The 22356-nt window shown below is 35.7% G+C and overlaps 2 protein-coding genes across 3 annotated transcripts in view; one reads left to right on the top strand and one right to left on the bottom strand.

Moving 5' to 3' along the window:
* The window catches only part of LOC131439413 (uncharacterized), a 52831-nt gene extending 42116 nt beyond the window's left edge, over positions 1–10715 (bottom strand). Inside the window, exon 1 of the mRNA XM_058610382.1 lies at positions 10072–10715. The gene's annotated coding sequence lies outside the window, so the exon portion shown is untranslated. The remainder of the gene's footprint in view (positions 1–10071) is intronic.
* A 6016-nt stretch (positions 10716–16731) lies between these two features.
* Positions 16732–22114, top strand: LOC131437354 (L-2-hydroxyglutarate dehydrogenase, mitochondrial). Of its 2 annotated transcripts, none has more exons than XM_058606630.1 (4): positions 16732–16947; positions 16999–17214; positions 17276–17585; positions 21154–22114. In XM_058606630.1, exons 2-4 carry the CDS (start codon positions 17093–17095, stop codon positions 22078–22080), a joined length of 1359 nt encoding a protein of 452 aa, XP_058462613.1. In that variant the 5' UTR covers positions 16732–16947; positions 16999–17092; the 3' UTR covers positions 22081–22114. The 2 variants fall into 2 exon arrangements, with proteins under 2 accessions (XP_058462613.1, XP_058462612.1); XM_058606629.1 differs by having other exon boundaries at positions 17055–17214.
* The last annotated feature ends 242 nt before the right edge of the window (positions 22115–22356 follow it).

A 22356-nucleotide genomic window follows, 5' to 3' on the forward strand; every position in this document is an offset into this window, starting at 1 on the left:
TCATTATAGAAGTGAATTGAATAAATAATAAATTGATTTTTTAAATAGAACACCCGTCGAACTACCAAAAAGTTACAGCCGGCTATGAATAAACGATATAAATAAATAAGTGCACTGGATCTAAAAAAATCGTTTCATTTTTTAATTCTAATGTGCAAAGGTAAAAAAGTAGATTTTCTGAGTATCTACGTAGCATGAGAATATTACGTATATATTGTAATTCTAGACTACATAAGCATAAGCCATGGATGAATTGAGTCACCTGAATTACTATCATCGCAAGAGGTTACAAGAAATCGAGTTAAAAGAAAAGAATGCTAAGTGGATGTTGTGGAAGACATTTCCCAGTAAGGTAAACCTATTATAAACGAAAATTAAAAGCCCATATGCACGATTTAACATTAAAGCTTTTTCAACACTTCAATTTCAACATGCTATTTCAATCTAGTTCAACAATTGCTCCCTGTAAACAGCCGAGATCCATTTGCTATTTAGCCTTGAGTAATGGATTGTTTCATGAAATTTGAAACCCATCAAACAAGTAGATCAGGTTCAGGGAGCGAAATGAAAACAGAAATGCATGATGGGTGATGGATAGCTAACGAAAATGTTTTGGCTCGTTCGGACTTGCCACGTCACATTTTTCCTAGTGGATGCTATTGTTGTTTCACTAGTGTTTCATCAAATTCTTCACCCGAAGCTTCCCACCAGCACCAACATCGGACTCGCTATTCCAGTGCTATAATGGAAGCATCATCCACATAAGCATGAAGGACAGGAACGATTCTTCATTATCATCCACCATAAAGCAGTAAAATGATTTCTTATTGGGTAGGGATTAAAGTTTAATTTATTTCACTATAGTGCGGAAAATAACATTCTGCAAGCTAGCGTTGCCACCACGAGTCCGTCGACATGATATACTAAAATGTTTACGAAATACAATCCTTAAAATTTAAAGTTTGGTCAGCCTATTATTAAATCGCATTGATAAATAATTGGTAAATTGCCTTTAAAGGCTCATAATACGTACACAACATGCATATAAGCGGACATAGCAGAAATTGCATAATTTTGCAGATTCTCTGCAGATGGCCTGCAGCATTCCACTTCGAACATAGTTCCTCGTTCATTAAAGGCTTCCGAAGAAAACGGGTCAAGTAGTTCTTTTGCCTGATTGAGCGTTGTATTTCCCTTTTTATCAATTAGGCATTAAACTCGGTTGAGTAAGGTACCATTCGTTGATAATTAAACAGTATTCACAGTTAAAATAAATTGTGGTTCAGAACAAGTTTTTTCTTGAAGTCAACAAATATGCAATATTTTGTCATCGAACATTAATTTTCAGTAAATTTCCTACGTGCAGGACAATATCTTTGTACGCGCAGCAAATTTGAAATTAGGAAAACCGTCTGAACCATCTGCGGGGTTATTTTATGCGCCGTTTTAGCGCTAAGAATTCTTAAAGCATTGCTTATGAGTGCTTTTTTCGAAAGTATCTTATATTAGATAGTTTCGAACCCCCAGCCCGACGGGTACGGATCGAGGTCAGGTTCAGAAAAAAATGATTGTCGGGTGGGTAACGATATTTTAATTTTAAATACCTCCGGGTTTTAAAATTATGTCGAGTCAGATATCCGGCCTGAAATATGAACCTGATAGGCACATTTTTTCAATTCGGGCTCAGATTTTTTTTGTGTTCGATTCGGGGACGGATAAAGATTTTTATTTCATATCGAGCACGGGTCGGGTTCGGGTTTGAAAGAAAAAAGTTCTAGGACTCAGGTAAAGTTTTTTCTTATTTTCGATCGGATACGGGTCGGGTTCAGGTTTAACAAATTGCTTATCAGACCATCATATTAAAGATGAATTTCAAAACAAATCAGGATTGCCAGTGCATATTTTAGCAGATTTCGTTGGAGCCCGGATATAATAAACCTTTTATTTCGATGTCCCGCAACGATTGGTAAAAGTTTCAAAGCTTTGCAAAGTATTGCATTGTTTTAAATCATTATTGTTTTTGATTTGCAGTGCTCTTTGTAATTAAGTAATGTGTCTAAATTTTTGCCTTTCTCTATAGAAAGGTATTAGAATTGCTGGAAAACCCGACTTTCGAACGGAGCCTCGGAGACCCATAGTGTTATATACCATTCGACTCAGTTCGACGAGATCGGAAAATGTCTGTGTGTATGTGTGTGTGTGTGTGTATGTGTGTGTGTGCACTTTTAGAAGATATTTGAACGCGCTCAATTTTCTCAGAGATGGCTGAACCGATTTTAACAAACTTGGGCTCGTTTAAAAGCTACTGTCGGGCCATTGATCAAGTTCGAAGATCAAATGGCTGTGACTTTTGGTTCCGGAGATATGATTGTATAAGTGACGTAACCGACAAAAAGCGTTGTATTTGAACGCGCTCAATTTTCTCAGAGATGGCTGAACCGATTTTAACAAACTTGGGCTCGTTTGAAAGCTACTGTCTGACCATTGATCAAGTTCGAAGATCAAATGGCTGTGACTTTTGGTTCCGGAGATATGATTGTATAAGTGACGTAACCGACAAAAAGCGTTGTATTTGAACGCGCTCAATTTTCTCAGAGATGGTTGATCCGATTTTAACAAACTTGGGCTCGTTTGAAAGCTACTGTCGGGCCATTGATCAAGTTCGAAGATCAAATGGTTGTGACTTTTGGTTCCAGATATATGATGGCATAAGTGACGTAACCGACAAAACACATTGATTTTTACCGCTCTTATATATATAAGGGTGCCAAAATTTTAGGATCACCTCTATTTTCGTTAGGTTCTAGTGCTCTAAAGTTTAAGCACCTCGAAAAAAGCCTTCATGCAAAATTTGACCTAAATCGGACATGCGTAAGAGGTGCTGCCCGTTGGTAAAGGTTTGACAATTTTCGACCTTGAAAAAGCACCATAGAGGGGAGTACATGAAATTTCCAAAATCGAAATTTTTTTTGATGCCGAAACTCTTAAAACTGCATGAAACATCGAAATTTAGTGTCATCTCAAAAAAAAATTTTTTTGAAAAAATCAACTTTCTGGGACTTAGAAAAATTTTCATATTTTTTGTAAGTCCCAAAAAGTCGACTTTTTCAAAAAATGTTTTTTTCGAGATGACACTAAATCTCGACGTTTCATGCAATTCTAAGCCTTTTGGCATCAAAAATTTTTTTTCGATTTCGAAAATTTCATGTACTCCCCCCTATGATGATTTTTCAAGATATATGAAAATTCCACTAAGTGGACTAAGAAGGCTTTTTTTAGATTAGCATCACTGATTACAAATAGGCAACGCAAATGTCAAGCACTGGTTTGGAAAAATGATGCTGACTGTGTGACATAAACACTGAAACATGCTTTTGTGAACTACTCGAATCAATCTGAATCAATTGGTGTCAAAATTAGTATCCAAAATTATTTAATAAAAGTATGAAACATATTTTCATGAGAGTGTTATGAAAGAAGAGAAAGGCATTATCACACCACTAGGTGGATTAAGAAGGGGTTTTTAAACGTGTTTTCTGTCAGTGTTACACCGGTGAAATTGAATCGACTAGCTTATCAGAAATATACAAAACGTAAAACTAAATTGTGGTTCAACAGGCATTAGCAGTGGTTCAACATAAACTGTTACTGAACTGCCTAGTCATGTGCATTTGGCACAAACCCATGAGGTACGAGAACCCTGAATACAAAGAAATGAATATTTATGTAACCTTGGAAATAAGAAAATGATTGACGAGCGCAGTTTAATAAAAAAAAGGCAAGAGCCGGTAATTGTTCAACTTGTTACGAGTGCTTGGAATTGTACTGTATAAATTTTTTTTAGCATGGAAAAGATAATTCACTTAAAATATAATTTGTTAGATTTTTCGGTATTTCCTAATGTTACATATATCTTATACTCAAACATAAAATAGAAAAAAAATTTCGTTTACAAACTAACACTACTTCGGAAGCTAATCGGAAAAGTGAGTTAGAAACAATCGTTTGATTGGATTACAAGATAGATGGAAATCGAAGACATTTGATCAGTTAATAAATGTTCGCAAATAAGTAATCTCAAGAAGAGATGAGAACTTAAATTACGACGATGAATATCGAGATTAATGATCTGAAGAAGCTCGATACAATCGTTACGTGATAGTAGCAAATCAGTAATTGAAACTGCTTTGAAGACATTCTTACAAACAGATAGCAGATCCAGGATTTCGTCGAAAGGGTCATTTAATCGAATGCCATGCGAAAGGGTCCATTTCGTCGAATCGCACAATTGTTTTAAATGAAATAAAGACAAATGGAAGATAATAGTGTTTACGCACGTTTTGTTGACCTACTTTATTAGATACTAAGCATCAAAGCATCGCCACACCGTTTTTGTTTGTGTGCTGTCCGACCTCGCTTGGACCTAACTACCCAAATAGCAATCCGCAACTAGTTCTGATACGACTAATCCAAACTATGTTGCAACAAAAGCACGAACATGTTTTTTGTGTTATACTGGTTAAAACAAGGTGACAGCAATATCTCTTCCCAACATGACTAGTTACGAAATAGTTATTTAGGTTTCCAATCACCACATCTTTTCGACATATTGAATTAATTATAATTTATAAGCTATCGTTACTAAATCCAAACATTTCTTTAATCACAACTATGCTTCTAGCTACTAGTTGAAAATAAGTTTATTTGACTTCAATCGTAGCAATTCGTAACTAGTTAGCCCAATTATGTTGTAACAAGAGCGCGAACATGTTTTTTACATTACACTGGTTAAAACAAGGTGACAGCAATGTTTCTTTATGACATAAACATTGAACTAACTATCATTTGTAAGTTATCGTTACTTATTTCTAACAAATCTTTAATCACAGCTATGCTATGCAGCTACTAGTTAAAACAAGGGTTATTTTCCGTTGCGAAACTTTTATAAATGCGTAAACGAGTGTGAAATTCGTTACTGTGAATTGATATGGCAATAACATAGATATTACAAGATTATAACATACAATTTTTGCATTGATTCAGATAGCTATCGGTTGGTTTTCTCAACGTAATGATAACGAAAATGCAACTTAAGAAACTCTTGTTGCTTCAATATGGCGAACACAAAACGGAGTCGCAAGAAGTGAAACATAAATAAAACCAGAATATTACTTTTTTCAAAACTACTTTTGGCCAAAATAATGAAAGCCGGAATAGTCATTTTTGTTCTATGAAGTATGACAAACACAAAAAAAAAACAATATTGGGATTGAACATCGATTGTGATAATATTATAATTCTCATGATACATAAATTTAAAAAAAATATAAATCACTCTTCTTGAATTAGTTTTAAGCAATCTGAACAAGGTTATTTCGTTGTTTGTTTTTCATATCTTCATAAACAGATTTTTATTGAAGGCGCTTAAAAAACCTGTTTTAATCCACCTAGTGGTGTAATGATGCCTTTCTCATGTATAATATTGTGGTATTCTATTCAACAAATTTTTCTTCGATTTTTGAAAGAAACCAAGAGATTATACTAGTTAATACTAGTATAACATACAAAATAAAACAGTGCTTTGATTGCGTAGGTCATCCTTAAGAAAACGAAGTGGGTTCACTATTATATGCACTTCCGGCACCGGAACCCGAGAACCGGTATAATCAAAGTCGGTTCGTACGGCCACCAACTTACATGACATACAAACTCTACTAGTACGCACTCTAAATTGCGATTTAAATGTTTGTCGCATCCGAAAATATGCAGTAATTTTAGGTAGGACCATAAGACCTTTCAATTGACCATAATATTGGGAATAACGGTTAGAAATTTTTTTACGATTTTTGGTTCTCCGGTTTAAGTGACGGTGTACAATATTGAACACAATTTACCCTATAACTCCGGAACCGGAAGCCGGATCCGGCTGAAATTAAGGAATTCCGTATGGGAGCGGAAGACCTTTCATTTGAACCTAAGTTTGTGAAAATCGGTCAAACCATCGCTGAGAAAAGTGAGTGAGATCCATTTTGGTATATATGACCACTATTTCCGATACTTTCGGAACCGGATACCGGGAACCAGGATAGCCGGAATCGGTTTGTTTAGTTGCCTACTGATAATGACTATCGATTTGTGTAGTTTTGAAACCAGTTTAGATTTTTTTTACGTTTTTTGTTTCGCCGGCTTAAGTGACGGTGTACAATATTGAACACACTTTACCCTATAACTCCGGAACCGGAAGTCGGATCCGGATAAAATTCAGGAATTCCGTATGGGATCACGAGACCTTTCATTTGAATCTAAGTTTGTCAAAATCGGTTCAGCCATCTCCGAGAAAACCTAGTGAGATTATTTGACACATACACACACATACACACACACACACACACACACACTCACACACACAGACATTGCTTAGCTCGATGAACTGAGTCGAATGGTATATGACACTTGGCCCTCCGGGCTAATTTTCACTAGTCGGTTTTTCAAGTGATTGCATAACCTTTCTATATGAGAAAGGCAAAACAGTTTTAAAATCGTTGTGAAATCTGTACCTCCTATCAAATTTGTGATTTCAAGTACTTTAATGCCTTTTTATTGTTGATAGAAAAGAATTCTGCAATTATGCAATGTTGATAATGTCGATGGTGACTAAGTTTCAACTAGTTTACTTAAAAACAAGTTATTTTCAAATTGTGGAAAGATAAGTTATTTCAGTATGGCATTTCAACGTAACGATAACTTATTCTTAGCCAACTTAGCAACTATTAGAAACTGCGCTTTTTGAGTTACGCAAGTGATTAGATGTTAGTTGCAATCACTCAAATTTCTGGTTGGAAACTAGTCATAAATAAGCTAGCGTAACAAAAATTTTTACTTGGGTAAAGCAAAGAAACCTAGTTTGGAAAGACCTTGCAAACGAGGCGATACCAAATTTGTTTACGAGAAGCCACCGCGCAGGAAGGCGACCAACTCAGCTGGCGTCGCCTGTGCCGCCGAGCCATCTTCGCTACGGTTATGCGACTGTGACCAGATTTATGTAGCCACAAGCCACATATAAACAAATACATATTTTTAATGAATAGTCAGAATTTGTATTTGTATTTCAATTAATAATATGATGTGTTCGAAATTATTCTCCTGGTGAAATAACAATCCTTCAATTTGTTAATGCGGTGTCCTGACATTTTCAAGTGTCGCATATTCGCATATCCAAATGTCGAGCGAGCTAGAGCTCAACATTAAAGCTTTGAGGCAATGTGAATGTGAGAGAGTGTTTCCGAGTAAACGACAAAACTGAACACTTTGAGGCAGTTAAAACCATTCTATTGCCATGACACCAATTCACGAATAAGTCCAGCTGTGACTGCAAAAATATAGTGTCTTCTGGATTTTTACATTATCAATTATAACTTGAAATCTTTCGCAAAAGATTGCTTGTGGAATTTGAATAAGAAAATTAAGATCGTTATATTGCAACCTTCAAAAGAGTTATCCCGCTCCAAAAATAATTCTCCTACTTTTCTGTGTTTCTGTACAGTAAAATAATGAAAATTAACTGTTTTTTCTAGCATTTCATAGAGTACCTGCCTCAACTATGTAATTAGAGATGTTAGCAAAACTGTGTTTACTTCTAGAACCCCTGTTTTAATCCACCTAGTAAGGATTCATTTTCTCATATCAATCAAAATCTCATATATAATACTGTTGTATTATTTATAATAATTTTCTTCGGTACTCTAATGAACAGCCGGAATCGGTTTGACGGCCAATGGCTACGGATTGGAGTAGTTTCGAGGCACTGTATAGATTTTTTGAGTATTTTGTTTCTCCTCTTTAAGTGATGGTATAAACACACTTTATCCTATAATTCAGGAACTAGAAGTCAGATCCAAATGAAATTCAGAAGTTTTGTATTGGACTAAAATACCATTCGTACAAATCGGTCACGCCATCTTTTAGAAAAGCGAGGTAATTTAAAATTGGAATTTTAACACTAATCACCCTGTAATTCTGGGACCGGAAGTTGGATCAAGATAAAAATCAGTAATATTCTGGAAGACCATAAGACCTTTCATTTGAATCTGACTTTATAAAGATCGGCTCAGTCGTCTACGAGAAAAGTTAGCACTGGTGTCGTTATTTTCACATCTTTGGCACATTTTACCCCATAATTCCGGAACCGGAAGTAGGATTCAAATAAAATTCAGGAATTTTATATGGGATCACAAGACCTCTCATTTGAATCTAAATTTGTGAGAACCGGTCCAGCAATCTCCGAGAAAAGTTAGTTACATACACACGCGCACGGTTATTTTGCGTACTCGACGAACTGAGTCGAATGGTATTAGACACACAGCCCTCCAGGTTTTACAGTGGTTGCATAACCTTTTTATATGAGAAATGCAAAACATGCGCCTGAAAATAAAATATTTATACCTGTAATTTCGGAACCGGAAGTTGGATCCAGATGAAATTCAATAGCAACCAATGGGACTAGAAGGTCTTGAATCTTAGTTGAAGAAAATCGGTTGAGCGGTCTTTGAGAAAATCGAGTGCACATTTTCTGTACAATTTACCCTGTTACTCCCGAACCGGAAGTCCGATCCGGGTTAAATTCAATAGCAATCTATGGGACCAAGAGAACTTCCATGATAATCTAAGTTTGTGAAAATCAGTCCAGCCAACTCCGAGAAAATCGAGTGCAAATTTTTGTTACATACACTCATACATACACACTCACATCCAGACAAACACTCACATACACACACGCATAAACACACACACACACACACACACACACACACACACACACACACACACACACACACACACACACACACACACACACACACACACACACACACAACACACAGACATTTACTCAGTTGTCGAGCTGAGTCGATTGTTATATGCTCGGTTAAAAGTTCGATTTGCACAGTGATTGCATAGTTTTACTATATGAGAAAGGCAAAAATACAGATTATTTTGAAAAATGTTTAAATAATAAACAATGATAAGTCATGATGATTACCTGTTTTTTGTTATTTTCTAATTTCGAGCTGTAATTATCGAGCGAGAGTCTTAATCAGATAAAGATTGTAAGTTTTAATGCATATTTTTCTAAACATTGATTTCTTAATACTGAATTTATAATGCTGAACACACAAACTTCTAAGTTAATCATTTTTACATCAATCCAAAAGTTCTGTATTTCCAACGATGTGTCATTCATTAAACGAGTAGTAACCAAAAAGTTCACTTGAACTGGATATAACATAGTGTTAAGCATTTCAATAAGTTGATTCTGAACCAGTCTTGAAGACTGGCGATGAACCTCTACAAAATCTCGAAAGCGGGCGAAACTGATTGATAAAGCACATTCGATCCTTCAAAGAACATTACGTCAACAAACACTAATACGAGAAGAAATGAAGGTCGAGCCTCCTCGCAATACAGTATGTACGATGTTGGACATAAGTCACTGGTCTATGTTCTCTTACTAAGAATGAGATCCAACAATAGGAAATAGTACAAACATAAAGAAGACCGAGCGTAAAATGTGAAAGAACAAATAATCAACAGTTCCAGCACCCAAACATTATTAATTAATATCCTACATTTAATCATATTACTGAGACAACATAAACATCAAATTAAGACATATCCGTCGTTAGTTTTGACGTCTTTAATTATACGCATAAAAAGCGTGCATGGTTTTGACAATTGATACCTTGAACGGGGAGCTATGAGTGATCAATCAAGCAAAATGTCTCTTTCACATGAGTCAAGGAAAATTTTATGTCCTAAAAAAGGCACAAAGCAAACAAGGTTTCAACGAAAACACTCATACTCATATACACAGTGGAAAATGTAACTTCACGGTTTGCAAGGATGAATTGTAAGCGAGGGTATATACTTTCTATAGTGTGAAAAACTAGGGAAAAAAGCACTCTGCAGAAAATCTGGTCTGGGTTCAGTAAGATTCACGATTAATTTGTTAATCACCATCCTACCAAGCGGAAAAATGTTATAAAATTAAGGTCAACTCCCCTTGGGTTTACTCACTTCACTTCCGGCGTTGATTGCGCTCTTATTTTAACCCCACATGTTGAAACTGGACCGATGTATAAATCGAGGCAAATGTAAAGATCCAATGTTTTCTCCAAAGTTATGATATGTTTGGTGGTTCATAATTTGCATCTAATGTGACAAGGTGTTACAATGGATATTCCGGGCTTCAAAATAATCAATCAACAAATACAGGCCTTCCACTCAATTTTGATAATCTCGTCACCATAAAATCATTCCATATTTTTTCACACTAATTCATTTCTATTACACGGATGCACAAAAAACATGGAAGATATCCTGCTCGCTCCGATGTACAATGAATGTCTGGATGCTCTCTGATTTGTTCTGACTGAAAATAATGTTTTTCATACCCGTGTCCTTTACCTAGGCCACCGATTGACAACACAGCACATACTCACTGACAGATTTATATACTTTACTGTTCCACTTTCAGATGGCGACAGATAGGGAAATGCTTTCCTGAACAAAATTCTGGCTTCATCTATGCCATTCTGATTGTACATAATACCACATTTATTATACTAACTTTCGACTTGTGATTTCATACTTGTTTTGAGTTTCATTGCCTTTTTCTGATGATTGTTATTACCACAATTGTTAGCAGAAATGGTTAGTTCTTACATTTGTTTCTCATACCGCTCGAGGCTTTTATGAACAATACTTTGAGCGCATGCCCGGACTTTATCCCGACAACTACGGAAGGTTTGTTTCTTTGATATTATTGCGACACCCTATTTTGTCCAATTTTTCTTCATTATGATTACATATGCTATTGAATCACTGTCAAATTAGCTTTTCAACCGTGGCTCTGCCAAATATAAAGTTATCTTTGGCTCTTCGAAATCGAATTTTCAACTAATTTCGTCTAAAGAAAATTCAGTAGCAGTGAATAGCAACTGTTGTGTCCCAGTGGTCCGTGGACTCTCAAGGGACCATGGAGTAGGCCATTTGCATGACGAATTGTTACGGAATCTAGGACTTTGTGAGCCCAAATAAATGGTAGTGAATATTTCTCAACGAACTCTCGCTTTACAATTTATGTATTATTGGTGTGTATGGTTTTTTAATAGTCTTTAATAGTCTTGATCAGCGAAATCGAATTACTAAGAGGCACTGAATGAGCAGTACTACTTAACTGCACTGGTATCGCACATTTTGACGTAGGTAAATGCTTTCTATATAGCAGTACAAATTCAAAATACGGAAAATAAACCGTGCAAACAGTGGTCAGGTTGCATCTTTTCGAGTATATGAAACCATATTTTTGAGATATTTGGTGGTCGAAGCTTCAATAAATAACGAACAATAAATAATTTTCCCTGTTTACCAAGTTGTTCTCATAGCTTTCCCTAACGTGCGAGGTTGGGAATCGAACCCAGGTGGGCTGTGTAAAAGGCATCGACTTACCCATAATGTTATACCCGTTCCCACAATCAAAATTAATATTGACCGTTCACTACGACTCTGGTTTCAAGCTTCCGAGCCAAAACACATGCTAAGATTCTGGATTGATTTCATTGGACTGTTGTCCGAAGTGTAGCATCGATTTTCTTTCCGGGTCTGCCACCTAACACCACTTTTTTAACATCGCATACAGCGAGACAAAACCTTGCACCAAATCCAAATCTGTAACCGCCTTGTTTGCCACGGTGAAACGCATTAGATATTTTTTCATTTGCACTCAATAAACGGAAAATACCGCATACATTTGCCTTGTAGATACACCTAAGCAAATGTTTTGATGCTTAGTAGCTAATAAAGTCAACAACATTTTTTGGGAACTCCGTTCTGAGGATCATGATTCAATCTCTATTCAAGAGAGTAGTCATGCTGTATTAAACGCGGAGAAAAGAATTTATCCGTTGCTTTAAATATGAGATATTTCAGAGGTACAGTTATAGGTCAACAGAACGGGCGTCATCATCTTTTATTTGTTTTCAAATCAGTTCCAACTACGATATTAAAACAATTGAAGGATTCGGTGAAATGACCCTTTCGGAGAAATGGCATTCGGCGAAACGATCTATTCGGCGAAATATCATTCGGTCAAATGACCCTTTCGTTGAAATGAACCTGACCCGTTTTTTTCTGAATTCGATTAGCTTAAATTTGGTACAAGTAATCGATTGTTGTTTTTTCTTTGACTTATCAAGCTGGCGCTTAGCAAGAAAATCCACACTACACACACCAAATGGAAACTGAAAACTTTCAATGAGGTGTCATTGAGTAATGACAAGTGAAGGCATTTCACTAGAGTGATACACCAGTGTGTAACTTTCATTTCTAAACTGCGGATGCATTCGGTGGGCACCACATAAAAAGGAAAGCGCACTTCTTCTCAGTGTCCATTAGACAGCCTTGAGTGTGTTGAGTGTGTGCTTGTGTTGAAAGAAGCTGGTGCGAGAGAACCACATTCTCTTCGCATGAATCACTCTCACGTGCTCTCGCCTAAATACACCCAAGTGATCGCTGGTGCGTGTTGGTGAGCGAACACTTCTATGAACTTCAATTAATAGAGAGTAGATCTGGCCTTGCTATGAAAATCTTGCAAGGAAAAACGAAAATTCAATGATAAATTGTTTTTTTTTTGCTGATTTTACGTGCCTCACGCTTCTTCTACGCAAACTATACACCAGAGTGCTCACCGGGTCATTTGCGTGCACACTTCTGTGAAAATATTTGCGTCCACCTCAGAGAATTTTAGAGCTCAGCTCTAGAACTTTGGTGCGATTAAGTGGTAGAGGTAAAAAAAAATAAACACGCACACTCATGATGCGTGCACACTTTATACAACCGTGGTGTATGTATGTAAAAGAGAAGAGCTCTCGTTCAAGTTGTCAGTGCGAGGGGAGAAATTTCGCTTGCTCTTCGTCACATAGAGGAGATGGACATCTCTGGTAAAGACACACTCCCAGGGTGGACTCAGATTTTTTATTTGTATTATTTACTGCAATATGAGTTAAATTTAAATTGTCAAAATTTGAGTTAGGTGTTCAGTCACAAGTGGTGACTTTTCAGTCCAATGATATACATGATTTGGTTTATTTATTTATTTATTTATGTATTTATTTATTTCTAATTCATCCGACAATAAAAAGTCCTAATGAATAAAATGTAGTCAAGTTATAAAAATGTGAATCGAAACATTTTTTGCTCAAATTTATGCGTAGGTTCGCCAAAATCGAAGAGGTGTTCAACAGTGCCAAATGTTCTGATGCATGCTGTTATCGGTTCATAAAATCCAAACGTTCTTCGGTGAAATCTTGGTTAAAGTAAACCAGTAGAACGTAACGATCGTTGTGAAGAAAGGAGAGTAGATGAAAGATTCGGAGAATCAATATCGCCATTGAGTATTTTCCGTTCCGTGGTCTGATTTGTATCAGACGACAGCGATCGGGATACGGTGGAAGATCTTAGGGATTTTGCCAGGGAAGGTTTCTTAGAGCAAGTTGAACAAATCTTTTCTGCACGCGTTCAATTCGTAAATTCCAAGCAAGCTGATACGGACTCGAATCTATGCTAGCATTTTCAAGTATAGGCCGAAGTAGTGAGTAATACAATGCCTTCAAACAATGTGGATCTTTAAAATCCCATTCGATTCTAGCAATAAAACCTTATTGTCGAGTAGCTTTTGTAATTAGTGTGGAACGATCCCTATTAAATGTGAGTTTAGAATCCAACAAAACACCAAGGTTATTAATACGATCAACTCTGAAGCGTTATTACCATTAGGATTTTTGGAAGGGAAAATTGTGAACCTACTTGTAATGTGTAATGGGGGAAAGGAAATAATTTATTAATACAAAGAGCGAATCCATTCAATTGAAGATTGCATCGATTTTTGTCGGAATTTGCTTATGTGACATAACATGTAGTGGTTCTATATTTGTGAGCCTGTGTATATTATCTGTACTGTATTTAAGTAGAAAGGACACTTCAAAATAATGTTCAAAATTTTATTCTTAATCCTTTGATGCGTTTTCATTCTCATGGAACAATAATTTAACCAAATTGGTACTTCAGAAAACATAACTGGTATAAATATTTGTTTATAAATTATAATTTGTTCTTAATGCAGAGCTTAGAATTTCTTATTATAAGAGGATAAAACATTTAATATATTCATTCCACTCCGCCTGGATTCCTTCTATGTGATCCTTGTTTTCATAAATACGCTTATTTCATAAGGCAATATACATTAGTTTTTCATCGCCGTAACATCCACCGTATATAGTACATTAAACATGATATATTTTGATTACAGTCACAATGGTTTCCTTATAATAAAACAAATAATTACTAGGTCCCTTAAATATTATATTAGTATTTCTGTATTTACTAGTTAATCTGCTCAAAAATACTGTTTTTGTCAAACGATTAGCTGCTATAAATTACATTAAAGAAAAAAAACATTTTTTTTTGTATATACTGTACAGGATTTTATGACTATTTGAGGTTTGTTTGCATTAGTACATCACTTTTATTCAAAGTAAGATAGCTGACTATTGGTTGAAGTCATGGAAGAGGAAGGAGTCTCGCATAAGAAAATAAAAACTAGTTATCTACTCCAGTGGTCTTGATGTAATGATCAATCGTGCACTGGGACATGGGATAGTCTACCTTGGGTACGCAAAGAATTTATTAGTTGAGACCCGACATCACGATACTCCACGCATGTACAAACGACATGATCAATATCGCGATAACCTCCGCCACAAGCACGATGATTAGTCTCGGAAAGTCCGATACGAAGGTGATGTGTGTCTAACGTGTAGTGATTAGACATGAGTGTGGACATTACACGAATTGTATCCCTACTCACATCCAGCCCCTGTCGATATTTTAGGAACAATTAGGTGCATCTACCGACCCAGATCATCCTCATCCCAAGAAGCTTGCCAGTTGGCTAGTGTTCTTTGGCGAAACGCGCTATAGTATTCGTTGAAAGCAATCGGTCGCTGATAATTTTCACCTTCAAGAACACCACGTTTGGCCAAATTATCGGCTTTTTCATTATCTGAAATGGAGCAATAAACTGGGACACAGACCATAGTTATTTGATAATTATTGTTCAATATGTCGTTCAGACTTTGCCCAAGAAAAATGGTTTATTGTTATCAGCCATGTTTGAACGAATGGCTTCAATTGCACTTAGACTATCTGTGAGGAGGAAACAATGGTTCGGAGATATTCGAGCGTAGGTGATCCAGGAACGCACAACAATGTGATCCTTGAAAGTGAGTTTGTTATCATACGTTGAACCTAAGTGTTTTGCTTGATCAGTTTCGTTTGATAAAAGAAGCTCTAGGCTTATGAGGAAAGATCATTAATTGTGTTTTGGCTGCATTTGGTGCAAATTTTCAGTTCGTCACAAAATAGAATAAATTGCAATAAATATTTTATCTATTGTTAGTCTATTCGACATTTGTCGTTAATTTTGAAGACTAGAAACTGAAGTTGGGGTTCACTGTTTTTGTTTCGAAAAGATTCATTGAAATAAAACAATGTGAGCTTTGAAGTGATATTAAAATACACCGTTCGAGCAACGAAATTGTACCTAAGTAGTTGCTTATAATATCTACACTAAACTCACTGATTATAAAGAAATGCTATCATAAATTGTAATTACCGAGATGGAATTAATCAAAAGGCTCGCTGGAAGAGCATTTTGAATTCCATTTCAGTATGTTGCTGACGAGACCAATGCTAGGGATGCATTTTCAAGAAAAGACAAATACCGTTACTTCATTTCAGCGTTAAGTAATTTAATTACATAGCAATTAACTATCCAAAAGTATACTACTCGTAGATGATATTCAAACATTTATGTTGCAGAGATATATAGATATCTATTCGGCACAATAAAAATTTGTTTTAAAATTAATTCTTATGTTGTTTTGTTGTTTTACATGAAACACAACTGATATAAATGACGCTCAATTGTAATTAAGAGCTTTCAATATGAAGCATTTCTATTAAAATGGAGAGTATTTTTTCTTTCGCGTTTTGCTGTCTTCATTCTCAGTCAACTGACAGCATTCGAAAACAGTAATTCCAATGGTTCCAAAGTGGGAAAAGTTTATCAAATGAAAGAAAAGTATGGTGTTAAAAGTTTACTATGGTATTACTGATTACGATCAATTACGAATAAGGCAATGGATGGACTGCTGACATGAGCCTTTAATTAATTTAATATTTGAACCTCTGGTTATCACCAAACTAAATCTGACTGATATTATGAGATTGCTGCTGTCATAAATCTTATTCCACTTTGGACACTATTTTTAAGCTTTTATTGAAAATCAATAAACCAGCTTTCATTTTATCATTCTGCATGAGTTTATTTTAACATTGCATAATTTGGAATGGGTCCGCGGAGCATCAACAGTACATCACCGCTCCGCTTTCCGCGCTCACTCTGACAGCAACCTAAGCGTTTGAAAACCAGTCTAACTGTCTCAGCGATAATAGATTACATCTTTATTTTCGATCGTTTTTAAAGCTTCAGTAGTTCTTTCGAACCATCCTCGAATAAATTGCCCATCTCTACTTTATATCAGTCGAACTGCGTTCATTTCCTACGCATGCGCGTTATCATCGCATGTGAACTGTAGAGTGAATACAGTGCTTTCAAACTCCGTGTCCCATCGAGGGGTTTATTTTCAGGGTTTATTCTGTAGTGAGTAATTCCGTGGTATCCAATCAACAAATTTGTCGCTCTTCACACATTGTTTGGTTTGACTCTCTTGAGGTATGAAGGTCATACAACACGCACCAAGACTGTCGGTACGGTCGGTGCAGATAGAGCGTCGACTCTCGATTATCTCGCAGTCATCGTGCTCGTTGTAGGTAGGTTTCATCGCGAGTAACATAAAATAATCAGCTGTTTTGTTCGGGCAGTTTGACAGATTTGATGTACAAGTTGTGATATAAAATTTAAGCTAATTTATTATTAGTCTGCATTTAGTGTATTTGGGGTTTAAACTGTGCTGGTATGCTACCTCAAATGATAGACCGTTCGGTTGTTCGTCTGTGCTCATTGGCAAGTAATGGATTATGTTCAACTTATCAAGTGATACCGCCTGCTTTTAGATCATATTCGCAAAATGCGAAACGGTAAAGATGTGCAAAGTAGTGTTAGTTCACATCGATGGTAATAAATTTATCTTTTCCGTAGGAAATACGACATTGTGGTTCTGGGCGGCGGGATCGTAGGAACAGCATCGGCCAGGGAGATTTTACTTCGGCACCCTTCCTTAAAGGTAGCCGTGGTGGAAAAAGAGTCTAAGCTAGCCTTCCACCAGAGTGGTCATAATAGTGGTGTAATTCACGCTGGAATCTACTACAAACCGGGTTCACTAAAAGCAAAACTATGCGTCCAAGGTCTTCATCTAAGCTATAAATATTTCGACGAGAAAAATATTCCTTACAAAAAAGTAGGCAAATTGATTGTCGCTACGAATGACATAGAGGTGGAACGATTGCAAGTGAGTATTTTGATATTTCGGGTGGAAAATTTTTAAGAAAGATTAGCACGTTTCAATTTAAGTTCTTGTGTGTGGTCGGTGTTAAGATGATTTTGGATGGAGGTATTGGTTAGTCTCGGTAAACATAAATTGATAAAGTTTACGTAATGATAATTATTTATTTCAATAATGGCACGCTTGGGTGAATGTTAGCTGTTGAGCTTATCACAACAGCCTTTACAGTAGCATTTAATTAAAATGCTTTCATTCAAAACGGGCATAATTGTGATTAATTTGCTACCAGCTGAAGTGTTGAAATTTTTATTTGGTTAGATTAGAACGAATAACCTATAACGGTTAGGGGAAAGTATAAAGCGCCACTGCTGATTAAATCCCTGTTTCTTTTTTTAAGCATTCAAGACTTTTCTAAGCAAAAGTTTTATCACTAACACTTTTTTTCGTATTATGAATACCATAAGGCAGCTTCTCGACGTAAGCTTTTGCGACGACTAAATAATGAATTTTATCCGTTTAAAACGTCTTATAGTCGTTTGCTATTTAGTAACTAACTTTCAGCAGTGCAAATGCCCCTATTTATGATTTAAATATGCAAAGAAACGAAGCCACATCTTTGATATAATAGTTTTTTTTCATAACAGTGACTTTATGGACATTATACCTCATTCTCGATTCAACATATCTATTTTCATATTGCTACAATCGTTCGAACATGACATCTGTATTAGAAAGATGGTAGTATTTTCAAATTCAAAACAACTTCATATTTATATTGATTTATACTGCTTGCAACAATAATAGCTGGAAGATTACCACTTCTTACCATTCGAAGAAGTTCTTCGACATAAACAAATTTGTGAGAGAAAAATAATTTCAATAATTTTTCTCGGAGATGTCTTAACTGATTTCTATAAAACTAAAACTCATATGAACAGTTCTATGCTTCCATATAAGATTTCTGAATTTCATTTGCATCCGACTTCTGGTTCCGGTACTATAGGATGATATTTGTAATTAAATTAAAATAATGTCACTCATTTTGCTAGTAGCTGGCTGAACCGATTTAGTTCATCTATAACATTCAAATGAAACGTCTTATGGTTCCATAAAAACTGCTTGTTTTTTAATCAGATCCGACTTTCGGTTCAGGAAATACAGGGTGATCAGTGTAAAAATTTCACATAAATTTACCGGGTTCACAGATTTTTAAAGTCGATGACCAAATAATCTTATTTCAGTTTTACCGGTATTCAGTATCCTATGCGTATTCAGAAACCTAATATGGGAATATTAGGTTTCTGAATTTCATTTGCATCCGACTTCTGGTTCCGGAACTAGAGGATGATATATGTAATGAAATTAAAATAATGTCACTCATTTCCCTATTAGCTGGCTGAACCGATTTCGTCCATCTAACATTCAAATGAATCGTCTTATGGTTCCATAAAAACTGCTTGTTTTTTAATCAGATCCGACAGAAGATACAGGGTGATCAGTGCAAAAATTTCACATAAATTTATCGGGTTCACAGATTTTTAGAGTCGATGACCAAATAATCTTATTTCAGTTTTACCGGTATTCGGTTTTCGATCCCGGAAGGTACCGAAAATTTTATTTGGAACTCACTACGATTTCTTTAAGATTACAACACTGATTTAAAAAAATTCGATCCTTATTTAACTGACTTCGACTACACCGATTTCTGAATTCTGTTTCCGAAAGTATCGGGAACAGAGAAACTAAAACAAGGCCAAAACGAATTTAATTATCAAAAATTCAAATCAAAATAAACTCGTAAACAAAATTGGTGGATTTTATCCGATTCCGACTTCCAATTTTGAGATTACGGGGTGATGAGTTTTTAAAATTCAAAACGTCATAGATGATGAAGATACCCAAAAAAATCTTCAAAGTGGGTTCAAAACTATTTCAATTTATTCGTCATACTAATTCATGGACATACGAACTATATTGGGTTATGCTAGCCTCTAAATACCGTTTCGGGAAATAATGACAAAAACTTTGAAGAGGAACTCACTTCTACATCTCATGTAATGTTTAATTGATTGTCACACGTTTAGATTAAAAGGAATCATTTTAAGGTCTCATGCATTTTCCATCTTCGATTCGTTTTGCAGTTTTAAAATTACGAGGTAACGAGTGATGGTAATTTCAAACTGTCATTTAAAACGATGGTCGTTAAAATAATTTCATGAAAACTAAAAACATCGGGGAATATTCACCCAAAAAAAAAACACATGCGGATTGATAAAAAAGGTATCGTCTCACTGCTAGGTGGATTGGGCACTTTTTATTTATCGTTTTCGAGAGCATTTGTACGAGAAAATTCACATTTTTGTATGGTAACGTAACCTAATCGGTATATTGTAAAATTGGGTCATAAGGGATATACGATTACATGAAATGTCGATTTATCATTTTTTAAACTATAAACCGATAAAAATATTTTGTGAATTTACATCTGTTTTCATGCACATATTTGGAGCAGGCAATTAAACATGAAGTTACTTTACCATTCTCTACGTTTCAATATAATTTAATTGAAAAACTAAGTGTTGATTGAAAGATAAAATTATATTCATTAAAAATTCAATGTAATCCAATTTAGTTTTGCATCGATGAAGGTTATCAATTAAACTATTGATTCATCCCATGTCTTTTCTGTGTAAGAGAAAAGGGCTCTGGACAATAATTTATCCTCGAAATACCATTTCTTCAGACTTCAAGATATGGTTTCGATTTATTCGGGAAGATTATTTTTTCTTGCAATTATTATAGCGTAGTTATTATTTTTTTCTAAAATTTCTTCTGATAATGGACAAATGATGGCCTTGGTCATAATATAATGTAGTTAAAGATGAAAGATTGACAATTATTTAGTAATATACGAAAGTAAAAGTCTACTCAAAGAAACTGTCAAGTTCAGATTCAGATTTTCAATAATTTTTCATCAAATCATCATTCCGAGACACTATACAATTCAAAAATCACTTCCAACTTATATACAACTACAGCATTATAAAAGTCTGACAAAGAAATGCACTGGTTCTTTCAAATTCTGATTCTAATGGCTGTTGATTTACAGATTTTCAATACTGTTTTCTGCTCTTTCGATATAAATTTACAGATTTTTTTCCTGAAAAATACAGAAACCTTTATCATAAGCCAGTGATTGTATGTTCGAGCCCCTATCTGGATGGTTTCCTAATGTCAGCAGAATTGTTACATGTGACATTAGTATTGTCCCGTACATTGACCGCAAAGTCTTTCAAAATAGTTGGTCAAGTTCTGAAACAGAATGTGTATCATGCGTGCATAATAAATGTGGCATAATTTTATGGTTCGGTATATTGGGGATGGGGTTAGTTTATCAAGAACTTGAATATCCACAGATTACAATACAACAAGAAGTTTTACTCACAATGGCTACCACAAATCGAAATGCAAATCATCGTCTCACAGATCTAATCTGAAAGTAATTTGGTTCTAACTCAATATTTGTAATATTTATGCACGGGTGAATCCTTTTCACAGTTTCTCAATTTTTCAGGACCTCTACAAGCGATCGCTCGCAAATAATGTCCCTGACGTGAAGGTTGTAGATGCGAAAGGAATCAGAGAGATCGAACCTTATTGCGAAGGCGTGAAAGCAATATGGTCGCCACATACAGGAATAGTTGACTGGGGCTTGGTGACACAGTACTATGCTAAAGATTTCAAGAATGCCGGTGGAGATATACATTTGAATTTCGAAGTGTCCAAATTCGAAGAATCCAGTGATCCAGAATATCCGACGTTACTGAGAAGTAAAACAAACGACACTGTCCAGTCAAGATACATTCTGACATGTGGAGGTTTGCATTCAGACAAGGTAGCTGAGCTGACGGGATGTCCTCCACTTCCGAAAATAGTACCTTTCCGAGGAGAATATTTGCTACTGAATCCAGACAAATGCCACATGGTGAAAGGGAACATCTACCCGGTGCCAGATCCTCGGTTTCCCTTCCTTGGGGTCCATTTTACTCCACGTATGGATGGAAGTGTGTGGCTCGGCCCAAACGCTGTTTTGGCATTCAAGAGAGAAGGATACGGTTGGTCGGATTTCAACCTATTTGAATTTTTGGATGCATTAAAGTTCCCAGGTTTTATTAAGATGGGATGGAAATTTATGGGAGCGGGTATACAAGAAGTAGCCAAATCGGCTCTAATTCCACTTCAGGTTAGAGAACTGCAAAAATACATCCCCGGTATTCAAGATAGCGATGTCCAACGAGGACCGGCAGGAGTTCGGGCACAAGCTCTTGATAACGACGGAAATCTAATAGACGATTTTGTTTTCGATCACGGCGAAGGAAACAGCGTTTTGTCCAAAAACATTCTTCACTGCAGAAATGCTCCGTCCCCCGGAGCGACTAGTTCTCTAGCAATTGCCAAAATGATCGCAGACAAAATTGAGAGTGAATTCAATATCAAATAAATTGACGAGTCACTCTCAGACGAGTGTTCTAAAAGATGCTGTGATTCTGAGAAAACTATATATCGGACAATATTGAGAAATTATTTTCTGTGTTGTTCCTTCTGAAGCATTTTGAAAGCGTGTAGAAGTAAAAAAAAAGAAAATTATATTTTCGCAAATTTTTTCGTTATGTTCATTTTAATTTATTAATCTGTTACACATGGAAATTTGTACCATGATGCTTATTTGGACATTATTTCAATAAAAATACAAAATTAAACAAACGAGACTTATGGT

The sequence above is a fragment of the Malaya genurostris genome, chromosome 3, assembly GCF_030247185.1.
Source record: "Malaya genurostris strain Urasoe2022 chromosome 3, Malgen_1.1, whole genome shotgun sequence".
Classification (NCBI taxonomy): Eukaryota; Metazoa; Arthropoda; class Insecta; order Diptera; family Culicidae; genus Malaya; species Malaya genurostris.

Coding starts and splice junctions, on each gene's coding strand:
- LOC131437354 (XM_058606630.1), top strand. CDS start 17,093: ATGCTACCTCAAATGATAGACCGTTCGGTTGTTCGTCTGTGCTCATTG. Junction 17,215..17,275: donor TATTCGCAAAATGCGAAACG/GTAAAGATGTGC, acceptor TCTTTTCCGTAG/GAAATACGACATTGTGGTTC. Junction 17,586..21,153: donor TAGAGGTGGAACGATTGCAA/GTGAGTATTTTG, acceptor TCAATTTTTCAG/GACCTCTACAAGCGATCGCT.